General features: G+C 36.3%; 1 protein-coding gene across 1 annotated transcript in view; it reads left to right on the plus strand.

Annotated features, from left to right (window-relative positions):
• USH2A (usherin) overlaps positions 1 to 27,691 on the plus strand; it is a 380,780-nt gene that overhangs the window by 119,865 nt on the left and 233,224 nt on the right. Inside the window, exons 22-27 of the mRNA XM_066178272.1 lie at positions 12,643 to 12,773; positions 18,590 to 18,716; positions 19,098 to 19,203; positions 20,529 to 20,707; positions 21,207 to 21,337; positions 27,268 to 27,541. Coding sequence (XP_066034369.1) covers positions 12,643 to 12,773; positions 18,590 to 18,716; positions 19,098 to 19,203; positions 20,529 to 20,707; positions 21,207 to 21,337; positions 27,268 to 27,541 — 948 coding nt within the window. The remainder of the gene's footprint in view (positions 1 to 12,642; positions 12,774 to 18,589; positions 18,717 to 19,097; positions 19,204 to 20,528; positions 20,708 to 21,206; positions 21,338 to 27,267; positions 27,542 to 27,691) is intronic.

Below are 27,691 nucleotides of genomic sequence, written 5' to 3' on the forward strand. Positions count from 1 at the left end.
TACTCCTGCAGAATTGCAAAGTGACCACCAGCTGCAGCCAGCCTGAGAAACGGCCAGGGTTCAAGACTGCTTTAAGATGGAAATGCCCAGTTCTCCTGAAATCTTTCTACACCCAAGAGCCTCGGGATCACTACTGCATGTTTTGGGAGGAAATGCGTTAACAGATCCCAAGCCGCCTCTCCACAGAGCTCTTCCTGTGGGACAGGGCTGAGCTGGCTGTAAGGCTGCACCCTTGCCAGTCCAGTGCAGCCTTTTTCCAGCTTGGGGTTTGGGGTGTGGATTACCCCCAGTTTGGGGTATGGATTACCCCAGTTCCCCTGGCTGGAAGCCCTGGTCTGACACAGCCGAGACACACATGCTCTTTTGGAGCCTTTGCCTCCTCTGTGGCTATGCCATTCTGTGCTAGGCATGCCTTGCTACTACAGTTGCAGAATTCAGCCTTTTAGAGGTGGTTTGGTTTAATTATTCTTTTTATTTAGTGCTTTAAAGAGAATCTATAAATAAGGGGGTTTGTGTTGTTAAGGATGAGGTATTTTTTCCCATTTCCCTTACACTGCTCTAGGATCACAAGCAAAACTTAAAAATAATCAGTGAGTTAATCAAGCTAGTGTCATCTGAATCCTCAGGCAGCACAAGGGACAGAAAAAAAAGGTGACTTTTTACAACACATGAGAAAAGATTGTTCCTTTTCTTTGATAATATTTGTGTCTTTCTATGAGGCATTGCAAGTGGTAAAGATACAAAAATGATCACACTGGAAACAAAAGTATATAAAGTCTCATGCTCCTTTTTAATTTAATCTGTTACAGTAATGTAATCAATAATGATTTATTTCTGTTGCAGTAAGTCTCATATTTTGAGAAAAAGGGAGAGAAAGAAGAAAGAAAAAATTATCAGTGAGTTTTGCAGAAGAGGAGAAATTTCCTTATTGCTATAATTCTGAATTAGTCGTGTATTCTGTACTCACTCAAGTTTTAAGTAATAATGTAAAAGTCAACAAAGAGGCAGTCTACAGCAAAGAGGTCTTTAATTCAAGAATCCCTTAAGGAATTAAAAATTCTGAAAAGATGACATAGGTTCAATCAATACCTGCCTGAAAATTTCATAATATATGGAAGTTAAATGACATCATGCTATGTGAAGAAATTAAAAGAAAGTATTTTCATTATTGGCCCGATCTCTTTTTGTTTAGATCAATATTATCAGTTGAATTTTAAATCTTTACATGTCTGTTTTGTATTAGGAAAAAAGTTGACAGTAGTCTGCCTTATGGTGTGTACCAACGAGTGTAGTTCAGGATTTAGTGATTAACTTAATTTCCTTAAGTATTGATCAGAGCCATGAGAAAACCATGAACTCCTTACTACTCATGGAAAAACACTGAAACACCAACAGATATCACTGCTGGTGCTGTCATGTGCACCGCTTGGCTTTTATTTGCATCTGGACACGTGGTGAAAATCTCAGCTCAAATCCTCTGTGGAGCATCTCCACCAGCTGGGTAGGAAGAAGGTAGGTGTTAGCTCTGTGTTCCATTACTGCCAGCATTATTGTGTTCCATCCTGGTTTTCCAGGTAGGTGACTGCACACAGGACAGAGTACCTGGTTATATCTGTCCCCTGCAAAGTGTATTACCCAGGTTAGCTGGATTGCTGGATGTAGTACAGGAGCTTTTCCATGTCCACTGCACACCACCCAAGTGCTTTCTTAAAAACCAGAGCAGAGGGAGGGTTTGAGTTGAATTTATCACTCCGAAAGTATTTCATCCTGTGTGAATATTCAGCTACAGATTAATGTGATTTCATTGCCATGCTAGTGCTGTTTTATGCTTTTGTATGTGTTTAGTGCTTACTGTGAGTGCAGGGGTTTGGTTCTTGGGAATACGCCAGGCTACAAATTGATGACACAACCTCCACAGCTGGCTTACTGCACTGGGTCATGTTTTCAATGGCACACTCTGTATAGAATCTTGGCAGAGCAGAGGATGTTGGTGAATTTGGTGAATATGATCTTAATATATGATAAATAACATAAAATCCCCTGTTCAATTACTGGGCTGTATATTGGGCCATGGCTTTCCAACAAATGAAAAGGAAATGATAACAGCAGCCAATGCTGAAGAACTACTTACAGGTGGTTCTTCCCTCCCTCCCCAGTTCTGTTTTCAAACTCAGTCCAGGGATTGTGAATGCTGTATCAATGAAAAATCTTTCTTCTGAGCACTGGGAAACTTTAGGGTGAGTAAGTAGAGATCACATAAATGCTAAAGAGGAGATTGCTAGATTTCTTAGCTTCTCATGCAGCACTTGCCTCTGTTTATATTCTAGATAGTGCATAGTAGTTAACTTTTGCAGCAACAGCCCCAGTGTGTTGACTTTGTCCTGTTGACTTTCTTGCCTTGACATGGTCATTTAAAGACAATAGGGCCAAGGCTGTCTTTTAGGATTACAGCTAATGGAGAAGGTCAAAAAGGATGGAGAAGGTCTAAGAAAGGCAGACAGGGCTAGGCAGACACAACAGAAGAAAAGGTGGGGGGAGATGAATGGGGAAGAAGGAGAAACAAACAAGGCAAAAGCAAAGGACAGATAATGTAGCAGAAGGGCAGAAATGGGCAGAAAGGAGGGCAGAGCAGGTCAAAGAAAAGAGGAGATGGGCAGAGCAGTGGGGCAAAAAATTGCGCAAATATTTGGGCCAAGGTGAGTGTGGAGGTGAGCAGAACTGTGTTAGTACAGACTGAAAATCATACCAGGCACTGATGTAGACATAAATCATTCAAGGTAAAGATAAAAACAATAATCTAAAACCACAAATGCTACAAAATCAACTATGAAGTGGTGCTTCATGAAGTGGTAATGACTTAAATGATCCACAAGAAATATTCTGTGAAAGGAAAGGTAAATTGCATACCTTGCGCTTTTTCTTTTCTCACTTCCTTCAGCTGCAGCTTCCCTTGCATATCCTGCATGTTATCCTTCTTCAGCAGAATTTCCTGCTTTTGAGACTTGAATTTCATTACAACTTTGAAACCTGCATCTCTTATTTTTTGTGTAGGTTACATTTTAGCAGTCTTCTGCTTTAGAATTTATTTTGCATTCCTCTCATGAATTCAAACAGTTGAAAGCAAATGTAAAATAAACTCTGCCTCAGGTAGGTTTCTAACTGAAGTCACTAGGTCTTTTTCCTGATTGAGTAGATACAGACTCTGGTCTATTCTGAAATTCATATTAAGGACGTAATTAACTGCTGATAGAGACTAGTAGTCTAGGCAAAGCCCTAACACTAGAATAAAAAGGAGTTTACACTAAAAAGGAGCAGATATACCTTGCTCTCATGTTCCAAGACTACATTTTGAATAAACTCTTTTCACCTAGTGTCTGAATCCTTAAGTGAAGAGTGCCATCATCTACATATCCAGCATGGGAGAGCTTGGACTGAACTTCATCTATTCTGTTCTGATCTGTAAGGGCTGTGCTTCACTGAAACTGAGGCATTGCAGACAGTGTTTTGGTAGCTCTGGATCATATTTGAAGTAAAATATTCTGCATAATTGCTACAAAGTGTTTGGATATGTTTTCAGTGAATATTTCATGCCAAACCTCATAAAGCACTTAATTCACAGAGTGTGCAGTTCCTGGGTACAGAGGCACAAGTAATAGAACAAAATGTAATGGAATATTATTAACACTTTCAAGGCAGAGCCTGCTGCACGCTCAAGGTGTAGTTCCATTAGATGGTAAATAGCTTAGAAAGCAATGAGAGAACCCTCGCAGTTACCTGTATATCCATACGTAAAGTTACACCTGATCTTTCTATTGCAATACTTTTCTGAGCTTAGTCCCTACAAATAAAACCACTTCTCAGCTTCCTCTGGAAAAGGGTAATATGTGAAGAATCCTCAAAGGAAATACTGCTGCAAATACTACTAGATGAAAAAATTATATATTCCTTTCAGTTAATTCTTAATTTGGCAGTTTGGTTGCAGTTTTCTGCTCTACCTTAAATTGCTGCATTAACTTGAATATGTTAATGTTCAGTTCTACCATGAGTAGCATTTGTTGCTGAGTTTGTAACTTTAATCTACACTTTTTTGCTGAGTGTTTGCTCTGTGGCATTGTATTTCTGTCTGTAAGGGGTTTTTGGGGTTTTTTCCCTCCTTGTTACATTTCCATTTTTGTCCTCTAGTATTCCTCCAGACACTCATCAGCTTATTTTAGTGATTCTTCTTATGTTCCTCATGTACACTGTCTAATCCTCCTCATTTGCTGCAGGATTTCCACGTTACTGTGCTTTCAGTTTCTGAGATGCTGTGTGATGGGGTTCTGCCTTGGCTAGTGCACTGTTGTCTAAATTTGCTGTGTTTCAGATCATTAGACTGGCTTTAATTTTGATGTATTTGCATTTGACTCAGTTGTAGTCTAACTCTTTTCCCTTGATCAGTTAAATTACTATCTATGCAGTGTTACATTTCTGGAAATTCCAACTAAAGGCTTACAATTGAAGTGCTATTTACAACTACTGATCTCTAGCTTGTTTCTGATTTCACTGTGATGTTAACCTTTTATAGATTGTGCTGTTGTAAATCTTTGAAGTGATTCTTCTTGTCATCATATTTCTACTAATTATGATTTGCTTGCATTAACACCTAGAAGCCTCTCCCACCTTACCCTTGTTGCATAAGATGACCTTTCTTATGCACTAATTCACATACAGGTAACAGAATACAGTTCTTTCTGTAGAATTTATGTTAAAATGAAGATGAATGCTTGCCTCTGTTTCCATCCTTTAAATATCAACCTTTGAATTAATGAAATTGGTCATAAAGGATTCCTATTCCTAGAAACTATTTTCTTTCTTTTTCTAACAAAATCAGAGTCTTTTGAACTTTTCTAGGCTTTAAAAATGAATAAATAAAGATAAATAATGTAAAATGTTTGAGAGAGGTCATGTCTGAGTAAAATTTTCTCAGATTTTGCTTATTGGGCATCAACATCAAAGAAAGCATTAAGTAAAATTTGGACTGATGTTTCCTCTTTGCTCATAATTTCACTTCAATATTGAGCAACACAGAAATTAACTTGCAGCTGATCCTCACACCAAGCAGCATTTGATTCTGTGAGTTTTAAAATTACAGCTTTATTTCTACTCTGGTAGCTATGCTTTGAGAAGGTGATGCTGGTTGGATGGCATTGTATGCTTTCACATTGTACATAGTGCAAAACAGTTATGAATTCTGTTCATCGTCTTGCTTAATAAATGAATTCGAGGCAGGTCACTAATTTCTTTAATGATAGTATTGCTTAAAAGTCTGTGTAAAGAGCTGGCTGTTGACTCTAATGACAGAGGATGCTCACAGATAATGGCATCACCTACATCTTCATATCTGGCTTCACCCTGATCTCTCATATGTTTTTCTGAGGCCTTCATTTTTTTTTTTTTTTTTTTTAAATAAATCTAGGTATGCAGACTAACCAGTCGTTTTTGGGTCTTCCCAAATTCTTAGATAACATGTGCCAATATTTTGAAGATTGTCCTAATTATGTTTCTATTTTCACAGAGAAAGTTGTGAAGTACCTGTGAAAAGCCACGTTTTTGCTTTGAACTTCTTCCTTTTTGCTTCCCTTAAGTGTTCTTTTTACTTCCCTTAAATTGTCTTGTTTATGTATTGAGTGTGTGCTGGAAATCTTCTCTGCTCTCTAACTGCCTTTCCTGAGCAGTCTCAAAGGTTTGTATTACATTCTTCTACTTTTGCACTAATTGCAGTAAAGCAGTGATTTTCACTTCATATGAAAGTGTTTTCATGCCATAATCACTCTTGCCCTGAGCAGTTTGTTTTCTCTTAAAGAATTATTTTATATAAATATAAATTCTTTAATGTATAAAGTAGGGTTTATTTATTTTTTTATGATATAAAGAAGTGATAAGACAGATCTGGAATGACCAGTTAATTCTGAACTGCACCTACTGATATGCAACATACTACAGACTGAGAATTTGCTCTTTAGGGAAGTCTTGTGATGTTCTGCATAGTATGCAGTTCTTGGAGGAAACTAAACTAATCCCCTCTTTTGGAAGTATTAGTGTCTCTAAAATGTCAGAAAATGCCTAGTCGCTAGGTAACTCTTCCGAATACCTGTGGGCATTTTGCTGATTTTATATATGTGTTAGGCTGTGGAGGACAAAACAGTAATGACGTTTTCAAACACTATAGAACCTTACTCAAGCTATATTTGCCACTGTTCTTCAGGATGAAGGAATGTGGAGGAAAGGTGGTTTAAGTGATGGCTCTCAGGTGACATACCCCAGTCACTGGCTGAGTACAGGCCCAAGGTCTCCTAATTCTGAATCTCTTGATTTAACCACTAGGTATTGCACTATTCCTGACAAAGCATCACTGTTAGTGAGGGGATAAAGTGCTACTAATACATCAAATCTTATCAAATGACTTTAAACTTATCTTGGCTTTCTTTTCACTAAGGTTTGCTGTAAATCTTTCCTACTGGGAAGTAGCAGGACTTGTGTCCTTGCTTAAAGGAGAAGATTGATTAACTGTATTCATACGGAACCAGCAGATTCCTATGAGTGTGCAATAATGAATTGGAGTATCCATAAGTTTTTTCCCCATGCAACACTTTGGAAGACCTTAAAGCCTGGAATATGTTACAGAAGTGCATTTGATAGAAACTTATAAATGTGTGTCTTCTGCATAGAATAACTGCATAACAAATCTTTTAGTATGATCAGTATTCTTAGTCTTCAAATAATCTAATTGATTGTTCATTGGGCTCAGTCAGCCAAAAGTGGAGGGAAACTTTGTACAGACATCATTAGTTTTTCTCCATTTAAAGATTAATCATGAAGAGCTCTGGCTCTTTAATTCTGTAATTTGTATATTTAATGGGCTGCTGCAGAATCTATGACAGTAATTAGCATAGCCTGAAAACTCATTAATACGCAACAACATGATTAATGCAGCATTAATGCAAACATGACTGAAGTTATTTGGGTTATGTAGTAAGAAGATTAAAGCTAAAATGTCCTGTTTGTTTTACCAGGAGTGGGTATAATGGGGTATCAAGCAAAATAAGAAAAATAGGTATCAAATTAGTCATTTTAGTGTAAAAGAAGCACTCAGACCTCATCAGGAGGGTTTGGGGTTTTGCTTGACAGTTAGTTTCCACAAGAAGTGTTGCATGTTTTCCCCTTTCATTCACCCACCATACTCTGTGTTTATGCTTGCTCAACATTTTAGTTTGATTTAGCTTTTTGGCAGTTTGATGTAGTAAGAATACCTAAAAAAATTCTTCATGTTGAGTTATTCTGAATAAAGTTAGACTTTTTAAAATACAGGGCCCTTGTACAGTCTAATTTAGAAACCATGGATTTTTAGCTTCCTTTAGTTTTACTGTGGTCACTAAAGAAAAGGGGGTCTAGTTACAGTTTGGGAAAAAGTTTGGGAACTTTTTGTATGTGGGTTTACACAAAGATGTATGTGAGTGTACATATGATATATACATGTGTATGTGAGTCTTAAGTATATATTTTGTATTTCTAATAAAAAAAAACTAAAGCAGCTTAAAAGTGAAGAGGATCTACTTCATCAATGGAATTACTTAGTGTGATGTTAGTGAGATTGAGCTTTGAAAATGTTTTCAAACACATTAAGGTAACAGTAAAAGATGAAGCTTGATCCTGTATGAAAAACAACAACAGGTCTTGGACAGCTTTGGGAAGAAGACTTTCCGTCTTCTTCTCTCAATGAAATCCAGGAACCTATTGGCCAACACAGAGTGTGCAGAAGTCCTTGTGTTCAGCAGAGGATCTTCATAAGTATGTCCAGGGAAGTGTCCTCTAAGTTTGTTCTTTTCTTCCAGTTCCACTATCCATTAAGTGAAACTTCTTGAAAACAGCTTCATTTTTGTTAAGGCTTCCTTCTAATTCTTTTCCTACAGGTGGGTTTTCTTACATATGAAAGAAGTTAATTAAATCTATTTTAGCTATTGTGAATACATGAGGTATTGCTCTTACAGAGAGAATAGCAACAAAATGCTATGGAGTTATATAGCAACTGAGATTTTTAATCACTATCTCTCCCCTCCCCAGTTAAAAACAAATTTTGGTTTATAATGTCTATGGGAAAATGTGTTTTGATTAGGCAAGAGCATTTGTACGCAGTCTTAATGTTAAATAAACACTTAGGGTTTGTCATCCTGAAGGGACTGCTAAGAGTCTAATGCTGTAGTCAAAACTTTATATACAATTTCTATTCATGTTATCTGGCATTATGCACAAATAAGGCTCTCAGTGAGCGTAAAGTGATCCCTTTCTTTGCCAACAATTTTCTGTTCATTGGAATGTGCAATTATATAATTATTGAAACCATTTCACATAACAATGTAAGTAGAATTGAAATGCAAATTATGTTTCTACAATTGTGCAAATTTGGGAAAAATTCACTGCAAATGGATGTGCTTCACAGATTATGCAAAATTCATTTCTGAAATTGCTTTGTGATTTTCAAGGTATTTGGCAGATTTCTTCTTTTTAATTTTTCCAATTGTAATGTACTCTCTTTTCCATTTTTTTTCTTCTTAAGTGTACAGGGGAATTGTTCATAATATGCTAAGGTATTATTCCTGTTACTATCAATCTTATGCATGTAGGTTGGGATTTGATGTATTTATGAAAATTAAGCTAAAACTAGTCTTGCTAATCACTGACAAGGTTGGAAATACATTTATTTGACTGTTCTTAACACTTTTGGATAGAGTTGTTCGTCTGGTTATATGTAAGTTTTGGTGAAGGGTCTTGAGACTTTTGAGATTTGTAGATAATTTTTTTGTATTAAAGAGTATAATAACTTCTACTTTTTAGCTATTTTCAACTCTGAACATCTAGTTTTAGAAAAAGGTGTTTTTGATGAATGATTGGGACAATATTAATTTTTAAGTAGGTCACTTTGCTGAAATTCCTCAGCTATTATTGCAAAAGATGATTTCAGTTATCTTGCCTCCCTGCCTACATTCTCCCCTCTACTCTTCTCCAAAAAGTCAAATGACAATTTTTGAGGACTCTAAACATTTTTGTATTTTGAAATGTTTTTGACTTTTTAAAAACCTTTCTTTTTTTAGAAAAACTAAATTCAATTCAGTTAATTTGGAAAGATATGTTACAGCAAGTTGTTGTCCTCTATATTCTGGGTGAATGGTTTCTTGTTCAAATAAAACCTATTTTAAACTTTTTATTTCGTGAGAAAAAGGGGTTTTGCATTGGTCAGAAATTAATTTTATTGCTGTAATAATTATAAATTATTAGTATATGTTATGCTAATCTAGGAGCTGCTCTAATTTATTATTTTCCTGCTGACTGCCAACTGCTTCTTCTAGACTCGAAATAATCCCATGTGCTCTGTAAACTTTCCAGAAATGCAGTCAGTATCTCAAGAGCACATTCCTGCCTCTCAAATATTTTTGTGCTGGTCTTGTAAATTGTACTGAAATGTGCTAGAAGAATCTGAATCCAGGTAGTCTGGTCCTGAAATGCTGCTGAAGTTCTGAGCCTTGCTGAACTTACATGAGGGAAGCAAAGAGGGGTTAGAAAAATCCCACCATATGCATTTTCGTTATTGAACAAAAAACTGTGTTCTGGCACATCAAAAATTGGGGTAATATCATATAATTTCACTTGTAATATCAGACTGTTCCTGAAAGGGTCTCTCAAAGCTGTGTTCCTCACAGGGTGACTGAGATGCTGTTGTTGCATCTCAGTTAAATGCCTTTGAAAATGCCTGCATTGGTCATGTTTCACAGCCTCATTCCCATTCTAACCTGGGTGTGCCATCTTTGAAACTAGGACAGAAATACAGTCCCAATCCACTCTTGCATAATTTGAAAGTATGTAGATCCTGACAGAAGGTTAGTCTGCCCTAACACAATTTGGGATACTTGAAAACACTAATGCTAATAATTACTAATTTATTTTACTTGTCCTTTTTATTACTCTGTAGTCTTCTTTTCATCTTTTATGTTCACTATATACAATGCTTATATTATATTTTCCACGATGCCATTGTAATTAAAGAAATTCAATTACAGAAATTAAATAAATTTCTTTATTTATAATTAAAGGAATTCTGACAGCTTCTGCAATTGCAACTATAATTTGAAATGGAATTAAAGAATTTACTTGAATGACATACATTAATGTTTAATTTGTAGTAGAATTTGCTGTTGGTTTTTATCCCAGAAATAATAACAAGTTCTTGTGGAACAATCATTTGTGTCACACAAGCAGGCGTGTTAGGTGAATTCTTGAGCTGCAATTCAAGATTCAGTTGATTAAAAGTACCTTCCTACTATGCCCCACAGATGGTCATGTTTTCTATCCAAGATTTAGTAGCATGAGTAGTGTGGCTGAGATGCAGTTTCTGTATATGATAAATTACAGAAGTAATTGTTATGTCGCCACTTTATTTATGTTTCTATTTTTATGTTATATTTAACATCCAAATTAAGATTTTAGACATGCATACTGGAATGATAGACACGAGTCTTTGGGAAACTTGAAGAATGTCTCACCCTCCTCCTAGGTATAAAAAAAAAAAAAGGAAAATTTTTATGGTAAAACAATGTGCTTTTCAAGTTCTGGGAAACTTCTCAGGTGTTGGAAGGAAAGATTTCTCTGTCCAAGTGAACTAAATTCGTTTCCAGTGTTCTGTGCCACTAAGAAATAAAGATGGCATGCATGTAGTTGCTACAAGTCTGAATGGGCGTATGGGTATGTTTTGTGTTGACCATGAGGTCCAGCATTAATTACTATGTTCTTGTGAAAAATATTAATTTCACAAGTTTCTTATCACGCAGTGAAAATATTGTCTATGAGGCAGAAGTTGTCTTAATATTCAGTTTCTCTCTTATAGTCACTTCTAGAAATGTGAGAAATTATTAATATTGAACTTCCTTATCTTATGAGAAATTCCAAAGATCCTTGAACTTAAAGGGATGGAGTCTTTTTCTCAGTTCTTTAATAGGTGACAAGTGAATTTAGAAGAAAGTAATGGTTCTTGACTTGTCAATAATTTCTAAAAAGCTGTAGCTGCTCTACAAGCAGGACTCCTCAATATCCAAAGAAAATGAAGGCTTCTGCATAAAAATGGAAAATTTCTGTAATTACTGCCATTTTACTGCTATGAACCATTTAATTTATATTTTCTAACACAATATTATACAAGAATGGTGTTTTTGCAGAAACTCAATTATTTTGTTTGTGTTTGTCCTTCTGAATTAGGTGTGAGGAGGGATCCTCTGGTCTTCAGAAATGTCTTTTGGCAGCTTCATAAAAATACTGGCAGCTTGTTAAATTAACTGTGCTCCCCACTGCTGGGATTAGTGGCCATCAGTCTCAGCCTCTCCAGCAGATACTGCAGCTGGAAGTACCTGGAACCTCACAGTATTGCAAGCGTTCATTTCTGAGCCAGGCAAAGCTATGCTTTTCCTTCACTAGGGACATTATTGGTTGAGGTTTTTTTACATTCAGGGTTTACTTGTGTGCAACTGCTTTTTGCAGGTGTTTTAATAGCAGGACTTGTTTTCATTGCCTTTGGAATGTTTTGTGTCTGTGACTGCATCACATGATTTACATGAAAACATTGTATGTGATTAGGTAGAAGGCAAAGGATATTTCTTTCAGGTCTAGGTAATTAGCAAGCATAATCTAATATGAATGTGTGTCAGAATTATGATTTTAATATTTTTTTAAAAAAAGGTGCTCTCTACATTAAAAACTTTGTCATATATTGTTTTCTGCCTGACATAAAATGACGAAAATACTGGATAGTTTGATAGAGTTGGGTAAAACTCAATAACTTACCTTTTTCTATAGAAGCAACTTATACTGAAATGTCATGGAAGTATATAGAATAGATAGGTGTTGCTATTATTGCCTTCTCATTTCCCTTTGCAAAAAAATTGGTCCAGGAAAGGCATGACTCTACCATACACTCTAGGATTTTATCAAAAACTAAATGGAGGACTATTGGTAATGATCTGGGAAGTTCTTAAGTAAGCTTAGTTCATCCATTACTCCTTTGGATAGTTCCAATTTTTGTTGGAAAACTACTCCTTTTCCAGGTGTTCTTTGTGCACTTAGATATAATGTTTATAAAAGAACAGATATACAAATATACATACAAACACATATATACAAATATACATACATCTATCTTTTGGAACCAAAACCCTACTGTTCTTCATACAAATCCTTGCATGCAGAAACCTCATTTCTGCTTTACCTATAGCAATATTAAATGAAAATCTGCATGTAACACATCAACTATTAGAATAGTATGCTAATGTCTGAATTACATTTTCTTAGAGAAAGAAGTTACTAAACAGCATTAGTCACAATTACATGCCTTTTTTCAGAGATGAATAAGGGCCCTCAGAAATTTCTCTCGAGGGGTGCCTCAGTCTGGATTAGTAAAATTTCTCCTGCAATGTCTAGCAAGGGTTTTAGGTGAACAGAGCTTCCATGATTTTGCTTTGCACTGTTGCTGCAGTTTTTGAGATGACATTATTTTTATAAATATTGTTATAACCTACAAGAATCACTCTTGGCATTAACCATCTACTTGCTTTTTTTAACCAGGTATTAAAGTGAAGTTTAGAACCCAGGAGCCTGATGGTTTGATTTTTTTCTCTGCATCACCTGGCAGTCAGGAGGAGTACATTGCACTGCAGTTGAGGAGTGGACGTCCTTACTTTCTTTTTGATCCACAGGTACAGCATAAGACAGGATCCTATAAAAATAGCTTACATCGTTTACTTTTGTACTTTTTACATGCTTATCCTTGGTTTTTGTTTGTTTGTTTGTTTGTTTGTTTTGGTTTGGGTTTTTTTGTTTCTTAAATTTTATTGATACAAACTAACTTGCTTCTCAGAACCCTTAGGTAACTAGAGATTTTGAGGAGAGAAAAACTGATACACTAAATCCTTGCTCTTTTTGTTGTCATGTATGCCACAATATAAGACTTTTTTTTTTTTTTTTGCATTTATATGGCTTGGGGTTTTTGTCAGTGCCACTAAATATCACTCCAAGTTGAACTACCAAGATTTCAAAGTTGTGCATAACTAAGTTTTGAATTAGTTAGTAAGTTTATATAATGTTAGTCAATTACTTTTAAGCCTCCCATCTTGAGACTAAGTGTTTTCCTATAGAGATCAGGATGTTGCCATTATGCAAAAACATAAATAATGAGGAAGGTATCAACAAAATAAAAATAAGGCCACATGCCTTACATTTCTGTTTGGGTATTTTGTGTTTTCTGTGCACCCCAAAACTGGATCTCCTTATGGAATTAAAAAACATTATAGCCTCACTTGTATTTCATAAATATGCAAGAAACTGTAAATACTTACCAGGTTTTCTAACCCACTGTTAACCTTTGCCTCCTGAGCTCTGCCACAGTCACCCCGTGACCATGTGGAGGTGTTTTGCAGTGGTGAAAATCCCCTTAAGCTTTGGAACACATATAGAAGGAGCAAGGTGCTGCACAGAGGCTGGTTTGCATGTGACCCCCATGCTAGAAAATATTAAATCTGCTTCTAAGCCCAAGATATTAATTTCTGTTAATTCTGCTGCACTTACACGCAGGCTTTATCTTATCTTATTGTGTACTTCAGTTTTTGGGACCAAGCTTTATGTTGTCAATGTTGTCCTCATCCACATTTTAATAGGGACTAATTCTGTTTTCTCTCTTACACCTATACCTTCTTTTAACTGAAAAGAAAGTTATATTTCCTTTGCAAGGTCTTCTGAGGTTTATTTAGATATTTTTGTTGTTTGATGGTTAATTTAGTGGATGTCTTTCAACTGACATTTTAATGCTTCAGATAGTATTCCTAGACCTTCTTGCAGATCTGCTTCTTCTAAAGTAGCTTTATGTCAGCTTGCTTACATCATTCCCTGGAGGATACTTTTTTGTTTGGGGAATCTGTATCTGGGATAAAGATACCTATCTGTATCTGGGGAAGGGGGAGAGATGGAAGAGTGGCTGCTTTGGGGCTTTAATTCCCCTCCCCTCCCCCTTTTTTACCTGTCTTTTAACTATAAAAAACCCCAGCAGATGTCATATTCAGTCCTCAGACCTTCTCAGTTCATGTAATGTTTTCAACAGTTACTGCCTTGGATTTTAACAGATTTTTTTTTTTTATTAATGTATCTTTGTTTATCTTTCTGTTTCATTTGAATCAGGCAACTCTGTTCCATGCTGATTTTTAGAATCATCACTTCAGTAGTGTTTCGTCTTATAAAATAGCTTATGGTGCTGCTTCAGTGCTTCAATTGCTGTTTAAAGAAAAAGAAAAGCTGTCATTTAAGGCCTCCAGGAGCAGTGTAGGTCTTAACAGTCGATTTACTATATTGAAAGCTAATGTTTTCTAATTTCTCATTAATAATGTGGAAGAGATTCCTGTACATTCTCAGATTCAGAAGTAGGGTTCAGTGGCCTACATCAAAGTATTTTGTCTGGAAACCTTTTCAAAATCTTTTACCTCTGAAAATTCAGTTATCAAAAAGTTTTAGTCCTCTGTATGCATAGTATGCTGTGCTACCTTAATGTCGTTACCTTTGTTTCTATCTTTTTGTCATAGTTTGTTTCTTTTTTCCTTTTTCCATGATTTGCTCTTCCTATCCTACAGTGTCAAGTATCCTGTACTGTAGCAGCGTTTCTTCATCTCTCATTTGTACATCATAGTCTGCATTAATGTGCACATGCTTTAATTACTTCTTATTGACATCATGTGGTGTCTTAGCCAGGTTATAGGCACTGTTGTCTCTAATTTTAGTCATGGCATATACAGTAAACATTTATGACCCTTCCTTTGTGCTCTTCTCTGAGAAATTGCAGACATTCTTTTTGATGACAATTGTGTCTCTGCACCTTTTTATCTGTAGCAGTGTGGTGCAATATTCTGTGCTCCCTTCCAGCTGTGACCTGTCGCAGGTTAATTATTTGTACCCTTAGTCCCTTTCAGGATGCTGGGTTGAATCTTTGCTCATGATCAGCAGTGCATTTTCTCTTTGTTGTGTCTGCTCTGGGGATAGTCCTGCCAAGTCCTCCTAGTGGGGAGCCTTCAGCAGCCTCGCTTCTTCCTTCGCTAAGTGTTAATTTCAAATCCTTTTCTTCGTGTCCATTCATACTTCTCTGAGCTCCATGTGCTCCACCATTCATCTGCCTGTTGTCTGACCATTCCTTTTGTCTCCCTTTTGTGCTCTGCAACTGCTCTTTTTTCCTTCCTAATTGTTTTATTGCCACTCTTTGCAGGTTTCTACTCATGGTCCAGGAAGCATGAGGTTTTTTTGCAGTCAGATTTCTTCTTTAGTCTTTTTGGAATAATTAGAATTTTCCATAGATCTTCCTCTAAACTCAGAGTGCCTGTAACACTTCAGCTGTCTGTGGATCTTTTTTCTTTTCATGATGTCTTTACATCTACACCTAAATTGCACAATCAACTCCAGCAAAATTTATGGTTATCTTTCAGTGGCTACAGGTAATTTCTTTTTTTTTTCCCAGGGAAGCACTGAATATTTTACACCAAGTGAAGTCAGTAATAGTGGAAATATAAGTCCAATGTGGAGCACCTTTTTTCCTAAGTGATTAGGACAGTCTGAGGAGAAAGTATTGAGATTCTTCTCACAGGATGAAGGGAATGGTATCCAGCTCTTCTATTTTAGAAGATGATCCATTTTCTAAATTCTACAGCAGAAAGAAGGAATACCAGATATTTTCCTTGTGAGTGTTGCCTTGTTGGTTGCTCTTGTCATGGAGATGCCAAATTATTAGGTACACTCTGAAAGTGAGCTGTTATTACACAAAAAAAAGGAAGATGGACAATACCTGGCTCTGAGCCCCAACTAGACCTTCCTCCTTGGCACTGGCAAAACTTCAGTACTTGTTCACTTTCTTAGTAGTAGAGTTTGGGCATTGAAAGAACTTAACTGGGAAAAGTGTTCCATTCAAGCTTTGGCAACTGAGGCAGTATCTCTGAAGAGTCATATTTGTGATGGTTCTCTGTATTTTCAATGTTAGTATCACTATGACACAACTGAGTTCATATTTACTCAGTTATTACTGACAGCAACCAAATCTTAAGACTAATTGTATGGCATAGCAAAATAATCCAGATTTCAAAATATGTGATTTTCAAAATCCATGACAAGCCGTCTTGCAGCAGGCTGTTTAAATGTGCTCCCAGAGTGACTCCAGTAGTTCTGGAAAAAGTGTAAAGAGGCCTCTCCAGTGCAGCACATGCTGAACTCTTAACACTGTCTTTTTTTGTCTTCTCCCTTCCCTCCCCCCAGAACTAAGCACAGGTTAGCACATATGCTTGTGTGGTCCCAGGTTGAATCGGTTACAGATAAGTGTGGTTTCTGGTGTATAAAACTGTTAATGCTCTAGACTGTCGCCAAACATAATATGAAGAACCACTTATTCTGGCACCTGATCTTTAGAATGCAGCATCGTTTGTAACAATTTTAACGCTAACTAAGTACACTTTGATGAGACAGCATTTAATAAAATGCTCATTAATTTCATCATTAGCAAGGGTATGCTAAGAAGTAAGCCAGTTTCTTATGTCACGCCCAATTAGCATCCCATGCTAGTAATCCCATTAGTATTGTTGAATTCACTAATGGAAAAACTAATGGGCATGCTACCAGGGCACATTAATTGGGCATGACACCAGTTCTGGTTTTAATTATTAAACTACGATAATGAAATGTGTGTGTTTGTAAAATATTAAAATGTTGAAATAGGAGGGAAGACAATAAAAAATAGTATATGAAAAAGTGCCATTAGTATGTAAGGATGTGTAGCTTTGTATTCTTATTATGGGGCAGAGGTGCTGCTCTCCAGACCTCCTCAGTACCAGGATGTTGGCTGAATGGAGCTGGAAATGTGCTGTAAATATTCACAGGAAATCATTTTTTCTTTATCTGTGTTCATATGTGCACATCACATATATATTTTGATACATAGCACACACAGTGATAGGCTCCAATTCCAAATGTAAAATGTATTCAGGGTTCATAAATCTGTGTGCCAAAATGCAATTTCTAATGGATGAATATCAAAAAAGGCAGAATACTAATTTTTAATAAGAGGGTTTTATTATTAATTAAAATACGTGTTTGTTTCTATCAATGGTTTTTCTCCATGTGCGTAATTCTAAGATCCTTGAACCAAAAAGAATATGAAAATCTGGAAAAAAACTGTTGAACTGTCTGGCTTGCTGCTGCAAAGTTACAAGCTGCCCCCCCAGATTATAAGAACCAAATTTTTCCTTTATGTACTTTTTGGAAATTGTTTTTTGAAGCCATAAAGTAACTGCAGTGCTTGAGATTCTTTAATATGGCACAGTACCTATATAAAGAAACGTTTTTTTATCAGTGGTTGCCTGCTGTACAGGACAATTTTGTTTTATGAATTCAACAGAGTAACTTTGAGTTCACAGATAGTGCAAGAATGATATAAAGTCCTGAGGCAATATTATGAGAATTATTAAGAAGTTAGATGATTATTTGGATATAAATATCAAGAAAATTTTTGAAATATATTAATTTTATTTTTATTATATCATTATGGTAGTTTATGTAATATTTTGTTTAATTCTTTATATTCTTGAGATTTAGTTTGGTAACTGCATCTATTACACTCTTATTCAGCAATTCAGAAAAGGTTTTTCTGTATTCATGATAGATATCCTTAAATTCATCCCTTCATATAATTTTTTGTTTTTGTTTTATTAAAACCAGGTAAAAATTCTCAATAAATTTAAATATATGTTTACAAACATCCCTTGTACCCTAAAAACAACCTCAATAACTACCTTTGGGGGTTTTTCTTGTTTAATTTGGTTTATTTGGTTGGGTGTTTTTGTTTGAGGTTTTGTTTTGTTTTGAGGATTTTTTTGCTTTGTTTCGTTTTCCTGTATCTCTTGGTATGACCTTTTTCCCCCCAATAAATGTATGGTACTCATCTAGAAATTTTAGTCCTTTTGATACCGGGTTGACATGGAGAGAACATGCATCTACCGTCCTACATGTGCACCCCTTTTTGGGATCCCTTCATGTGGACAGGTGCTGCAATTAACAATCCTGATATGCAGCTGCTCTCCATGGATGGCACATTGAACCGTGGCCATCAAACTTCACAGCCACAGAAATCCTTGAAGTAGTTAAATAGAGACATAAAATAAAGAAAAAAAAATAGATCTGAGTGACATGACCCTCAATAATTTGTGCTTCATCCTTGTCTTTATCAAGGGAACTACACAGGATTTTCTATTTTTAATAGACATAGAACTGGATCCTTGTGCCTTCATTTATTATTTGAGACGGTTAAATTTAATGGTTAAATTTAGAAAGTTAAATAAGTCCCAAACATCACTCAGCAGTCCAAAGAAAGTTAAACATCGGACTTCTGTCTTTATTTTTAGATGTTATATGCTATAAATTGTCATAAAAGAGTGAGATATTATTCTAAATGTTACCTTCAAAATATTCTAAATCAGATTATTCTGTTAATAAAAAGGGATCTGCAGTAGGAGTTACTCCAACTAATGATGGTGGAAAAGTGTATAATGATAACAGTTGGCACCAAATAATTGCTACAAGAATTCAAGCACTGGGAAACATCACAGTGGATGGGCAGTACACAGGTAATCAATTCATTTAAGTCACTTTGGTATTACTAAGGGTATTGCTCACTTGCTCTTTCACTACCTATGTCTACCCATACAGAAAAAAATTCACTCAGTTTTCTGACTGTTTTGTCACCTCTGCTTTGTCTGTTCATCTAAGGGATCTGTCCACTGTGAATCTTTGATAATTGAATGCTGAGTTTCTTTTTGTGCTTGTGAAACTATAATTGTATTTATCACCTGTTGTCAAACAGAGCTGTTACTATTTTCTGGATATATATTAGGGAAGTCTTAGGATATTGTGTCACATTAGCCTCTTTATAAAATACCAATATTTTATATTGAGTTGAAAATCTGTTGAAAGCATTGAATATGTGAATAAAGAACTGTTTTGTTCAGGTTCTTCCTTAGCAACTAGTGGAAGTACCATTATCGGAGAGAACACAGGAGTTTTTGTTGGAGGACTTCCACAGGGTTATACTATTGTAAGAAAGGATGAAGGTAAGTATGATAAATAAATCTGTACAGTTGCATAAATTTGATCTTTTGGGATGGACTGAAATGTCTATATAGCTGATTTCATCGGCGTTAAATCATCTTATGAGGTCTGTGTACATTTTACTGAATTTTATGCACAGGATTGGTATAGGTGTGAAACTTATGGATAAGTTTTACATACAGCTTCCCGAAGTCATTCCAAAATACCCATGTAAATTCTTTTTATTAGCTTAAGCACATGGTTATGCATCCCAATTTGATGCAGGGATACAACATACTGGCCTTTTTTGGTGTGATTTTGTATCCTTCAGAGGTTGTTGCATTGAGCTCAGAGGTGTATGAATAGACCCGTATTTTACAAATATGGAAGTTGTGTGGAGCTGGATCATATCTGGCTTCTCGAAGAATCAATAAACATATGTTTTCATACATAGACTTAACATATATACCGAGGATAAACTGCCATCAGATGACAAAGGTGGCGGTCTACACAAGTATACAATCAGCAGCTCTCAGTGAATTCATATCCAGAATTTTTGGGGTTTTTTCATATTAATCTGAAAGCCAAATTGTTTATTGAGTTTGTGTTTCCACCTCTGACATGAAATCTGGTTGATAACTTGATGTGGGATACCCTAGAGATCAACTCTCTTTCCTTCTTTTTTTCACTGCACTAAAATCAGAAATACATGCATCTGTTCTTCTGAAACATTGGTTCACTAAGTAATCCAGGATGCCTCTCTCAAAAACCACAGCTACATATTCAATATGAGACTGACTATAAAATACTGTTTAAGAGGAGGGCACCCATAAAACCTGCTTTAAATTTTTGCCCCCAGTAAATAAAAAAGGATTAGCAGCCATGGATCATTGTTTTGGGTTTTTTATTTTATACAAACAAGGAAACTAAAACATCCCAATGAAGCTTCTAAACATATAATTCTCTGCCTCAGCTTTTGCAACACTATTTCTTCCTACTCAGCACATGCATGCCTTTCTTCAGAATTACCGTTATGTTTAAGAAAACTTTTTTGGATCTTCATAGAGTAGATTTATGCTGTTAATTTGAAAGTGCCTGTATGCAAAATCTCAAAAAGTTTAATATTTTTCAGCTACATAACAGTAGTTTCTGTTTTTAGTGATTAGATCAATTCAGAAATCCAGATTTAGCTTGGAGGACAGCTTTATTAAGTGATTGGTGGCTGGTTTTTTATGCGCACATGAACGTATATGATGGGGACTGCATGTCTAAAATATATAAATTAATTTCTATGTTTAGTTGCAGATGATTGACTTAAAAAAATATTTTCCTTTTTTTGTAGGGATAAAGAGGATAGTCCAGAAAGGATTTGTGGGGTGTCTCAGTGACATATTTTTGAAAAAAGTGCATACTCCCAATGAAAACTGGGAATCTTTGAACTGGCAAAATGCTGAAGAACATAACAATGTCTATCATGTTTGGGAAGGATGCCCCATTGGACTCTCAAAAGGAGCACATTTTCTTGGCAGAGGTAGTTTGCTGTGCTATTGGTCTATCCAAATATGTTCCTGAAATAGAGAAGGTGATTGTATTAGAAGTATTGCAGTGATCTGCTTTTTGAGGCAGCTTTAGCTGTATGGGATTATTTTTGTTGGTTTAAAATTGTGTCTCTTGGTTGACAGAAGGCTGCTGGATGAAAGAGGAATTGCAGGTAGAGCTGCTGTAACTATGGGCAGATTTGATGTGTGTGTGAAAGGGGAATTTTCGCTTTTGTAAGAGTGTAATAGATGCCTATAAGGTATTAACAAAAGAAAAGGCAGGTAAAAATATAGGATGTTGTACTGATTTGGTTTCTTGCAGTACATTGTTGATAACTGTCCTCAAAGCTGAGTGATAAAGTTGTAAACTATAATATTCAAACCTGAGTTCTTTATGTCACAGTAGAAAGTGTCGCTTAGATTTTTAGTTTTGATTTCTTGAACCTATTTATTTATTTGATTAACTTATGCATGCGTTCACCTTCTTTCAAGGGTTCCTGGAGCTGCATTCAGGTGTTTTCAGTGGTGGTCTGGAATTTGAGATCTCATTCAAATTCAGAACAGATCAGCTGAATGGATTGCTTTTCTTTGTTTACAATAAAGATGGCCCAGATTATCTTGCAGTAAGTTCAAAAATATGCTTAACTATATTCAAACATGATCTGTAAGTTTTTTCCATAAAAGCCAAACTAACACTGAAAGAAATTTCAAACTTAAGTTATTTTCATGTTTTACTAGTTTTGAAATGCTTTGCACAGCACATTATAATGGAGCAAAAACACTTGAACACATGCTAAGTGTTAAGTTACCAGTGTTATTTATGCCATAAATAAGAAAGATATCAACACATGAAAAGCAGAATTGTGGTCTTAACTGGATTAGAAGTGATCAGAAAAGAGAATAAACGGCATGAATTAAACGCTTTCACTTCATTTCTAGGAAAGCATAGAGTTTACCCATTTTCCCAGTTCTCATAAAAAAACCAAAATCCATTAAATTTTAAATCAAAAAGGTTGTGATGGAAATTGTCTGGTCTCCTAATACAGCTTTCTCTTTAATGTATATGTTTTTTTTTTTGATCTGTAATTTTGTTTTTCCCTTTTGATTTGAAACAGATAGAAATTAGTTAGTTCCATCCATTAGTTAGACATCTCATCTCTGTCACCATTTTCCCAACACCATAGATGAAGCCGCACAAATCCTGTGTTGGGCAAATTTATGAGGTACTGTCTTTGAACTTCCCTTTTGGTGTCCATTAAATAAGACTGTTTATGCTCAGAACTACTTGTAGTTCTATAATTCCAATATTTCATTTAAGTTTTAATGTGTATGGTTTAATTTTTCAAATTATTTTATTAGCTATGTGGCCCTGGATTTTCATACTTTTCTTTCCCAAGGATTTTGAGTGTAATTAGACTGTGGTTACCACTGTTTAGTGGGTCAAATATAGTTAGTACTTGCACCAACTAATAGGTATTATGGAGGATTGCATGGGAAAAAATGCATTTTTTCGGTTGTTCCAGGAAGCAATAATTTATTTTTAGAGATTTTTGAGAGCATTGTTATTCTTTATGACCCAATCTGCTCTTTCTGCACTTTTATTGAATTTAATTTATTTATTTATTATTATGCAGCTGTTTTGCTAATGGCTGTCATGTCACAACATGCTTTATTGTGTGGCATTATGTCTAATGGGCCTTCTCTTTTAAACTTCTGACCTAAACCATATAAATATATTTTTCTCCTTTTCAGGTCAATTATAACTTACTCCATATTTACTTTTTATACTACTGGCTTTTCCAGCAGATAATTTTTTCCTGGGTTTTGAATTCTGCTACACCTGATTGCTGCTTGTTTTTAAAGCAGCCTTAATTTAAAATTATCATCACTTCCTATAGCAAGTCTTGCTAATTAAAGTCATTACTTTAATTTTGCCCTCAAGTAATGACCAAGATCATAAGCTAATACCATAAGATGTTACATGTATGCTATTGTCCCACCCTAAAAAAGAGTTGTATGTGTGTAATTCATGGCACAGGGGCACTATTGATGCGAAGAGTATTCACAGGGTTCTTCTGGAGGTTCTGGTAGTAGGTGAGTCTTGTTCCCTCTCTCTTGAGAGAAATATGAGAAAATAGATTCTGACTATTAAGGAAGACAGGGGACTTACTAAATTGAAAGTGGGGTCAAAAGCACCAAGTAGTTAGCCGAATTAATTTCCTTTTCTTTTTAAACTTCCAGATTTTTGGTAATTTTATATTTATAGTATTTTCAGCTCTGACAATTGGATAATTTTCTTAGCAATTGTCCTAAGTCAAGTAAATTTCTTTTATCTCACTTTAATCATGGCCTCAACATCTTCATAGCCTTAAGATGAGGAATTTTAGAGAGGATGAGTTTGTGCATGCTTTTCCAAGTCTCTCAGCTTTGTGTTTTGCACATAGATAATGATGACAGAAGGCTTTTCTGTACAGTTGATCTCACAGGAAGAGGTTAATAGAAAGTGAAAATGAGGGGTGTAGCTTGTTGCGCATGAGCTACGATGTCTTTGTTAGGAGCTTTGGTCAGGACACACTTGCACAGCAGAACAGATTATGAGCTATACTGCTTATCCTGAGTGCCAGGTATTCCCTGACCCTTCCCTTTGCATAGGTCACAGCTCTCTTATTAGCTTTATAATTTGGGAATGACTACAGCTACCCAGACGGCTGGGCTGTTACCAAACAGCCAAAGACTCTTGTCTTCTGCCCAAGAACAAAATGATGTCCTGGAGAGGTGCTGTGCATAAAGGTCACTTCTTCCATGACTCCCATGCCCTGAGAATTAACTCAAGCCAGCGAGGTCAATCTGATTATCTTTGGATCCAGGCATAATAATTACAAGCAAACTGTGACCAGCTATACTAGTATGAATCACTAGCTCTCACTCTGGCATGTGATTCCTCATGACTTGATGTGATGAAAACATTTTGCGACTGCTGATAAAGTTTGCATGACTGATTTTGATGCTGATGACTTCAACAACTGCAAAAGCAGTATCAGATTTCTATGCAATACCGGTAACTGGCTCCTGAGACATTGTAGCTGATGATTTGGTTCTGCAAAGCTGCAACTAAGAAAAAAGTCCTGCAAGAACTTTTTCCAAATAGTAGCACTTTTCAATAGCTGCATGAAGTGAAATAACAAGTGTGCAAGATGAAAGTGTTACCTGTGATGGAGCGAAGGAGGGATGTGAAATTCTGAGAGCTTAAATCGGAAAATTTAGCAAAGCAGTGACTGGTAATCACATGAGATATGTGAGGGTGATATTCCTGTTGGTTACCAGTAATTTCTCTGTTAGATGTCAGGAAAAGATTCTCATTTCCTTTCCACTAGTGTGACTGACTGTGAGGAGGCTATTGAGGGGTCTGTGTTTGGGCCTCTACTCTCTGGCTGGCAGGTCTGAACAGGGCTAGATTTTGAACTGGAATGATTGGCTGCACATCAGCAGAAGTGTCATGTACTTTTTCTTTCAAAGGGCTCAAAGACTGCCTGTCCTTGACAAATTTTTTGAAGTCCGTTGCTTGTCTCTGCTAATATTTCTGAATTTCAGGAAGACTTTGCAATTCAAAGGAGCTAAAGCCATAATCACTCTTCTAGTTCTACATTGGTTGAGACTGTTTTGTATGGCAGGTTCAGCAAAGTGTCATTCAGGCTCTAATGCAGCCACTATCCTATCTCAGAGTTATGTCTGGATATTCCTTTCATCTTCAAAATCATGTTTATAAGCAGATTGATTGAGGCAGGGACTGGCTCCTGCAGAGAAGTGCAATAAAGAACCACAAAATCATTTAAGTTGAAAGGACCTTTTGGAGTAATTTATTCCAAATCTTTGCTAAAAGCAGGAACAACTTATGTTTGATAAGGTTGCTCGAGGCATTTTCTATTTGAGTAGTGTGCATCTCTCTACAGATAGACAGTCCACAGCTTTCCAAATTCTACAGCCTCATCCAATCTTTGGCCATCCTCATTATAGGATAAAAAAGTAAAAACACCCAAAGAAAGCTGCCCTGATCTCTTACTGGTTCTTGTTACAACTTGTCTTTTGCCTCTCATCCTTTCACAATGAGCCTCTGAGAAAAGTCTGGGCCAGTCTTCTGTGTATCCTTGCATAAGAAAGAGGAGCAGTTAAGTTCTCTTCCCACTTGTTTTTAAGACTAGACGAACCCCGTTCTTTCAGGTTCAACTTGTATGCAAGATGCTCCAACCACTGACCAGCTTGATGTTCTTTCGCTGGATTCACTCTGGTGTGCTGCAGTGTCTTTCATTTACCAGTGTCCACAACTGGATACAGTAGTCCAGATGTGGACTTACACATGATGACTGGAGGGGAAGAATCATCTCCTTGGAACCCCTGCCCACCTTTCTTCTACCCTAGCCCAGTGATTGTTCATCCTCATCATTTCGAGGCTGCACTGGTGGTCAGTGTACAGTTTGTTATCCATCTCGACCCAGTACTGCTCTTCAAAGCTGATCTATACGTCTGGGATACCAATGTCAGCTCCCTTTGCTATCAACTGCAAACTCACTGGGAGTATACCCCATCCTACTGCCCAGGTCATTAATTACATTTTTAATCAGAGTGGGTCTGTGTATCAATCTCAGAGAGATACCACTACCTGCTAGTGGGACTGTGGAATAATCTTTCTTGCTGCTCTTATCTTCCAGATTTAGGCTAAGCTTTGGCTTTCCTAGTTCCAACCTTACATGCTTAGGTAGATGAAAATGAGAATTGTGTGCACAGAGAAAGACATTAATGAAATTCTGTAACCCAAATTCTGAAAAGCAAGCATGCTTTTAAGAATTAAACTGAAACCTGCTTAGGTTTAGGGCTCTGATACAAAGACCTGGTTCTGTTGAGAGGTGGGAACTGAGATACCTGGCAGAATAATATGATCTTCATGCATTTTTAGTTTCAAGTAATAATATATTTTCCAAGGACAGATTCAAAATCTTAATGATTAAAAATATTTTTTTTTCAAAGTGGTCCCAGAATTCTGTGTGAGGCAAAAAAATTATCTGTTGTTTGTATAAACCTGTGCTTGATACCTGTGCTCAGATCTATGCAGGACTTAGCCTTTTTTCTATTTTCACCATGCAGAAGGGTTGAAACTGAGCAGTGGTCCCCTATCTTTAACTGCACTCGGGCATTCCAAGTGTCAGTCCAGGTCAACACAAAAAGCACACGCATCATTCACTGCCTGCTTTAAAACTATGCCAAGATGAGTAAATTGGAGGAGGGTTGTGCTGAGTAGTGACCCTGGGTCAGACACCATGCCCTCTGGCTTCCAGGTCTGGCAGGTTTGCTGTCATGCTGCTGTGCTAATGCCTCTGGAATGCTTTCTTCACACCAGCACAGTGTGCTCCATATTAATTGTCATCAGTGAAGAAAAGCAGTGACTTGTCCAATGGGATGTTTTTTCTGGCTGTTCTCATCAGCATTGGTGCCATAATCAGTCCTTCACCTCTAGTGTGGAGTCCTCAGCTGTAAATGGGCCTGAACTTATGGAAACAGGAAAAGTTGTCCCAAAGGAACAGATAAAGAAAATCCCTCTGTCTCTGGAGCAAGGAGTCAGTGTGAACTGGGGAATAGGACTCACATTACCCATGGCACTTCAAACACAGAGTTCTTTCATCAGTTGGGGTGTTTCCTGTATTTCCTGTTAAGGAAATATGATCCAATTACAAACACTGTAATATTAATATTATCAGTAAACTAAATATGTCAGTTTGTCAATAATAGTGATAAGAATTTATATTAAAACTGCAGTTTTTATTTCACTTAATAAGGTTTTGGCATAGAAGCAGTAATGTCCTTTTGTGAAATATTCATATTTTTCAACCACCAGTTCATCCCCTAAGTGCGTAGTGTTCTATATGTGACAGTTTACAGTCTCGGCTTACTTGTGTTTGAGTCAGGATAAAGAATCCTGCAGTAAAGCGTTTGGAAACTTCTGCAGTGGAAAATTTAAGTAAAATGTATTTCTATTAGAGAATTGGCACATTAATCTCAAAAAACGCATACAAACCCAATTATTTTCTTACAAGATTTAGAAGAATGACGATGAAATACATGAATGTAAGAATCAATGTATGCTGGAAAAATTTGAAATTGAGTTCACCAGCCAATTAAAAAGACCTTAATCAGGTCTGACATTTCATTTCCTTATTATCTTGTTACATTCCTCTAAAAAATGAATCGATAGATAAAGTACTGTTTTCTCATTCTCAAAAAAAGCAAAACACTCTTGTTCATTGTCTTTTCTTTTTAGATACATTAGTGCCAAAGTCAGTTGTCAAAAAAATCAAAATATATTTTCCTGCATTCTGAATTAACTGATACTCTGTATTTAGCAAGTTATATATAAACAGCATTAACCTGAAGATAAAATATTCCTTTTTCATTGATCTTATTCATAACTCCCTTAATTATATTTTTTAAAATAACTTTCTATTCTGGTTGTGTGTTTGATATCTCCTTCAAAATATTTTTTTTTCTGTTATAAAATGTATAGATTGAGCTGAAAAGTGGAATATTAAACATATTCTTAAGAACTGGCGTTGTCTTTGCCCAAGTGGACCTCTGGTTGGGACTGTCTTACTGTGATGGGAAGTGGAATGAGGTCACCGTGAGCAAGGAGGGCTCTATGATTTCAGCCACTATGAATGAACTGAGAGAGCAGGCGCTCGAGCCCCGTGTTCAGCAGCTGAAAGTAAACTCACCTGTCTACATAGGAGGAATCCCACCTGACATTCAGAGTTTTTATAGAGAACTGGGATTAGAACAAGGTAAGGTGATACCAAGAGGAACGTAAGTTTTCAAAAACTGGTGTCATGCACCGGATGGACATTCTGCTGCTGATGGTCTAAATTCATGAACATGTAATATGAATTTTTCCTCCCACCCATTGTGACTTTACCAGTTATCCCTACCTATCC

The sequence above is a fragment of the Chamaea fasciata genome, unplaced genomic scaffold (assembly GCF_029207755.1).
Source record: "Chamaea fasciata isolate MVZ Bird 193981 ecotype frontalis unplaced genomic scaffold, bChaFas1.0.hap1 SCAF_3, whole genome shotgun sequence".
NCBI classification, from domain to species: domain Eukaryota; kingdom Metazoa; phylum Chordata; class Aves; order Passeriformes; family Sylviidae; genus Chamaea; species Chamaea fasciata.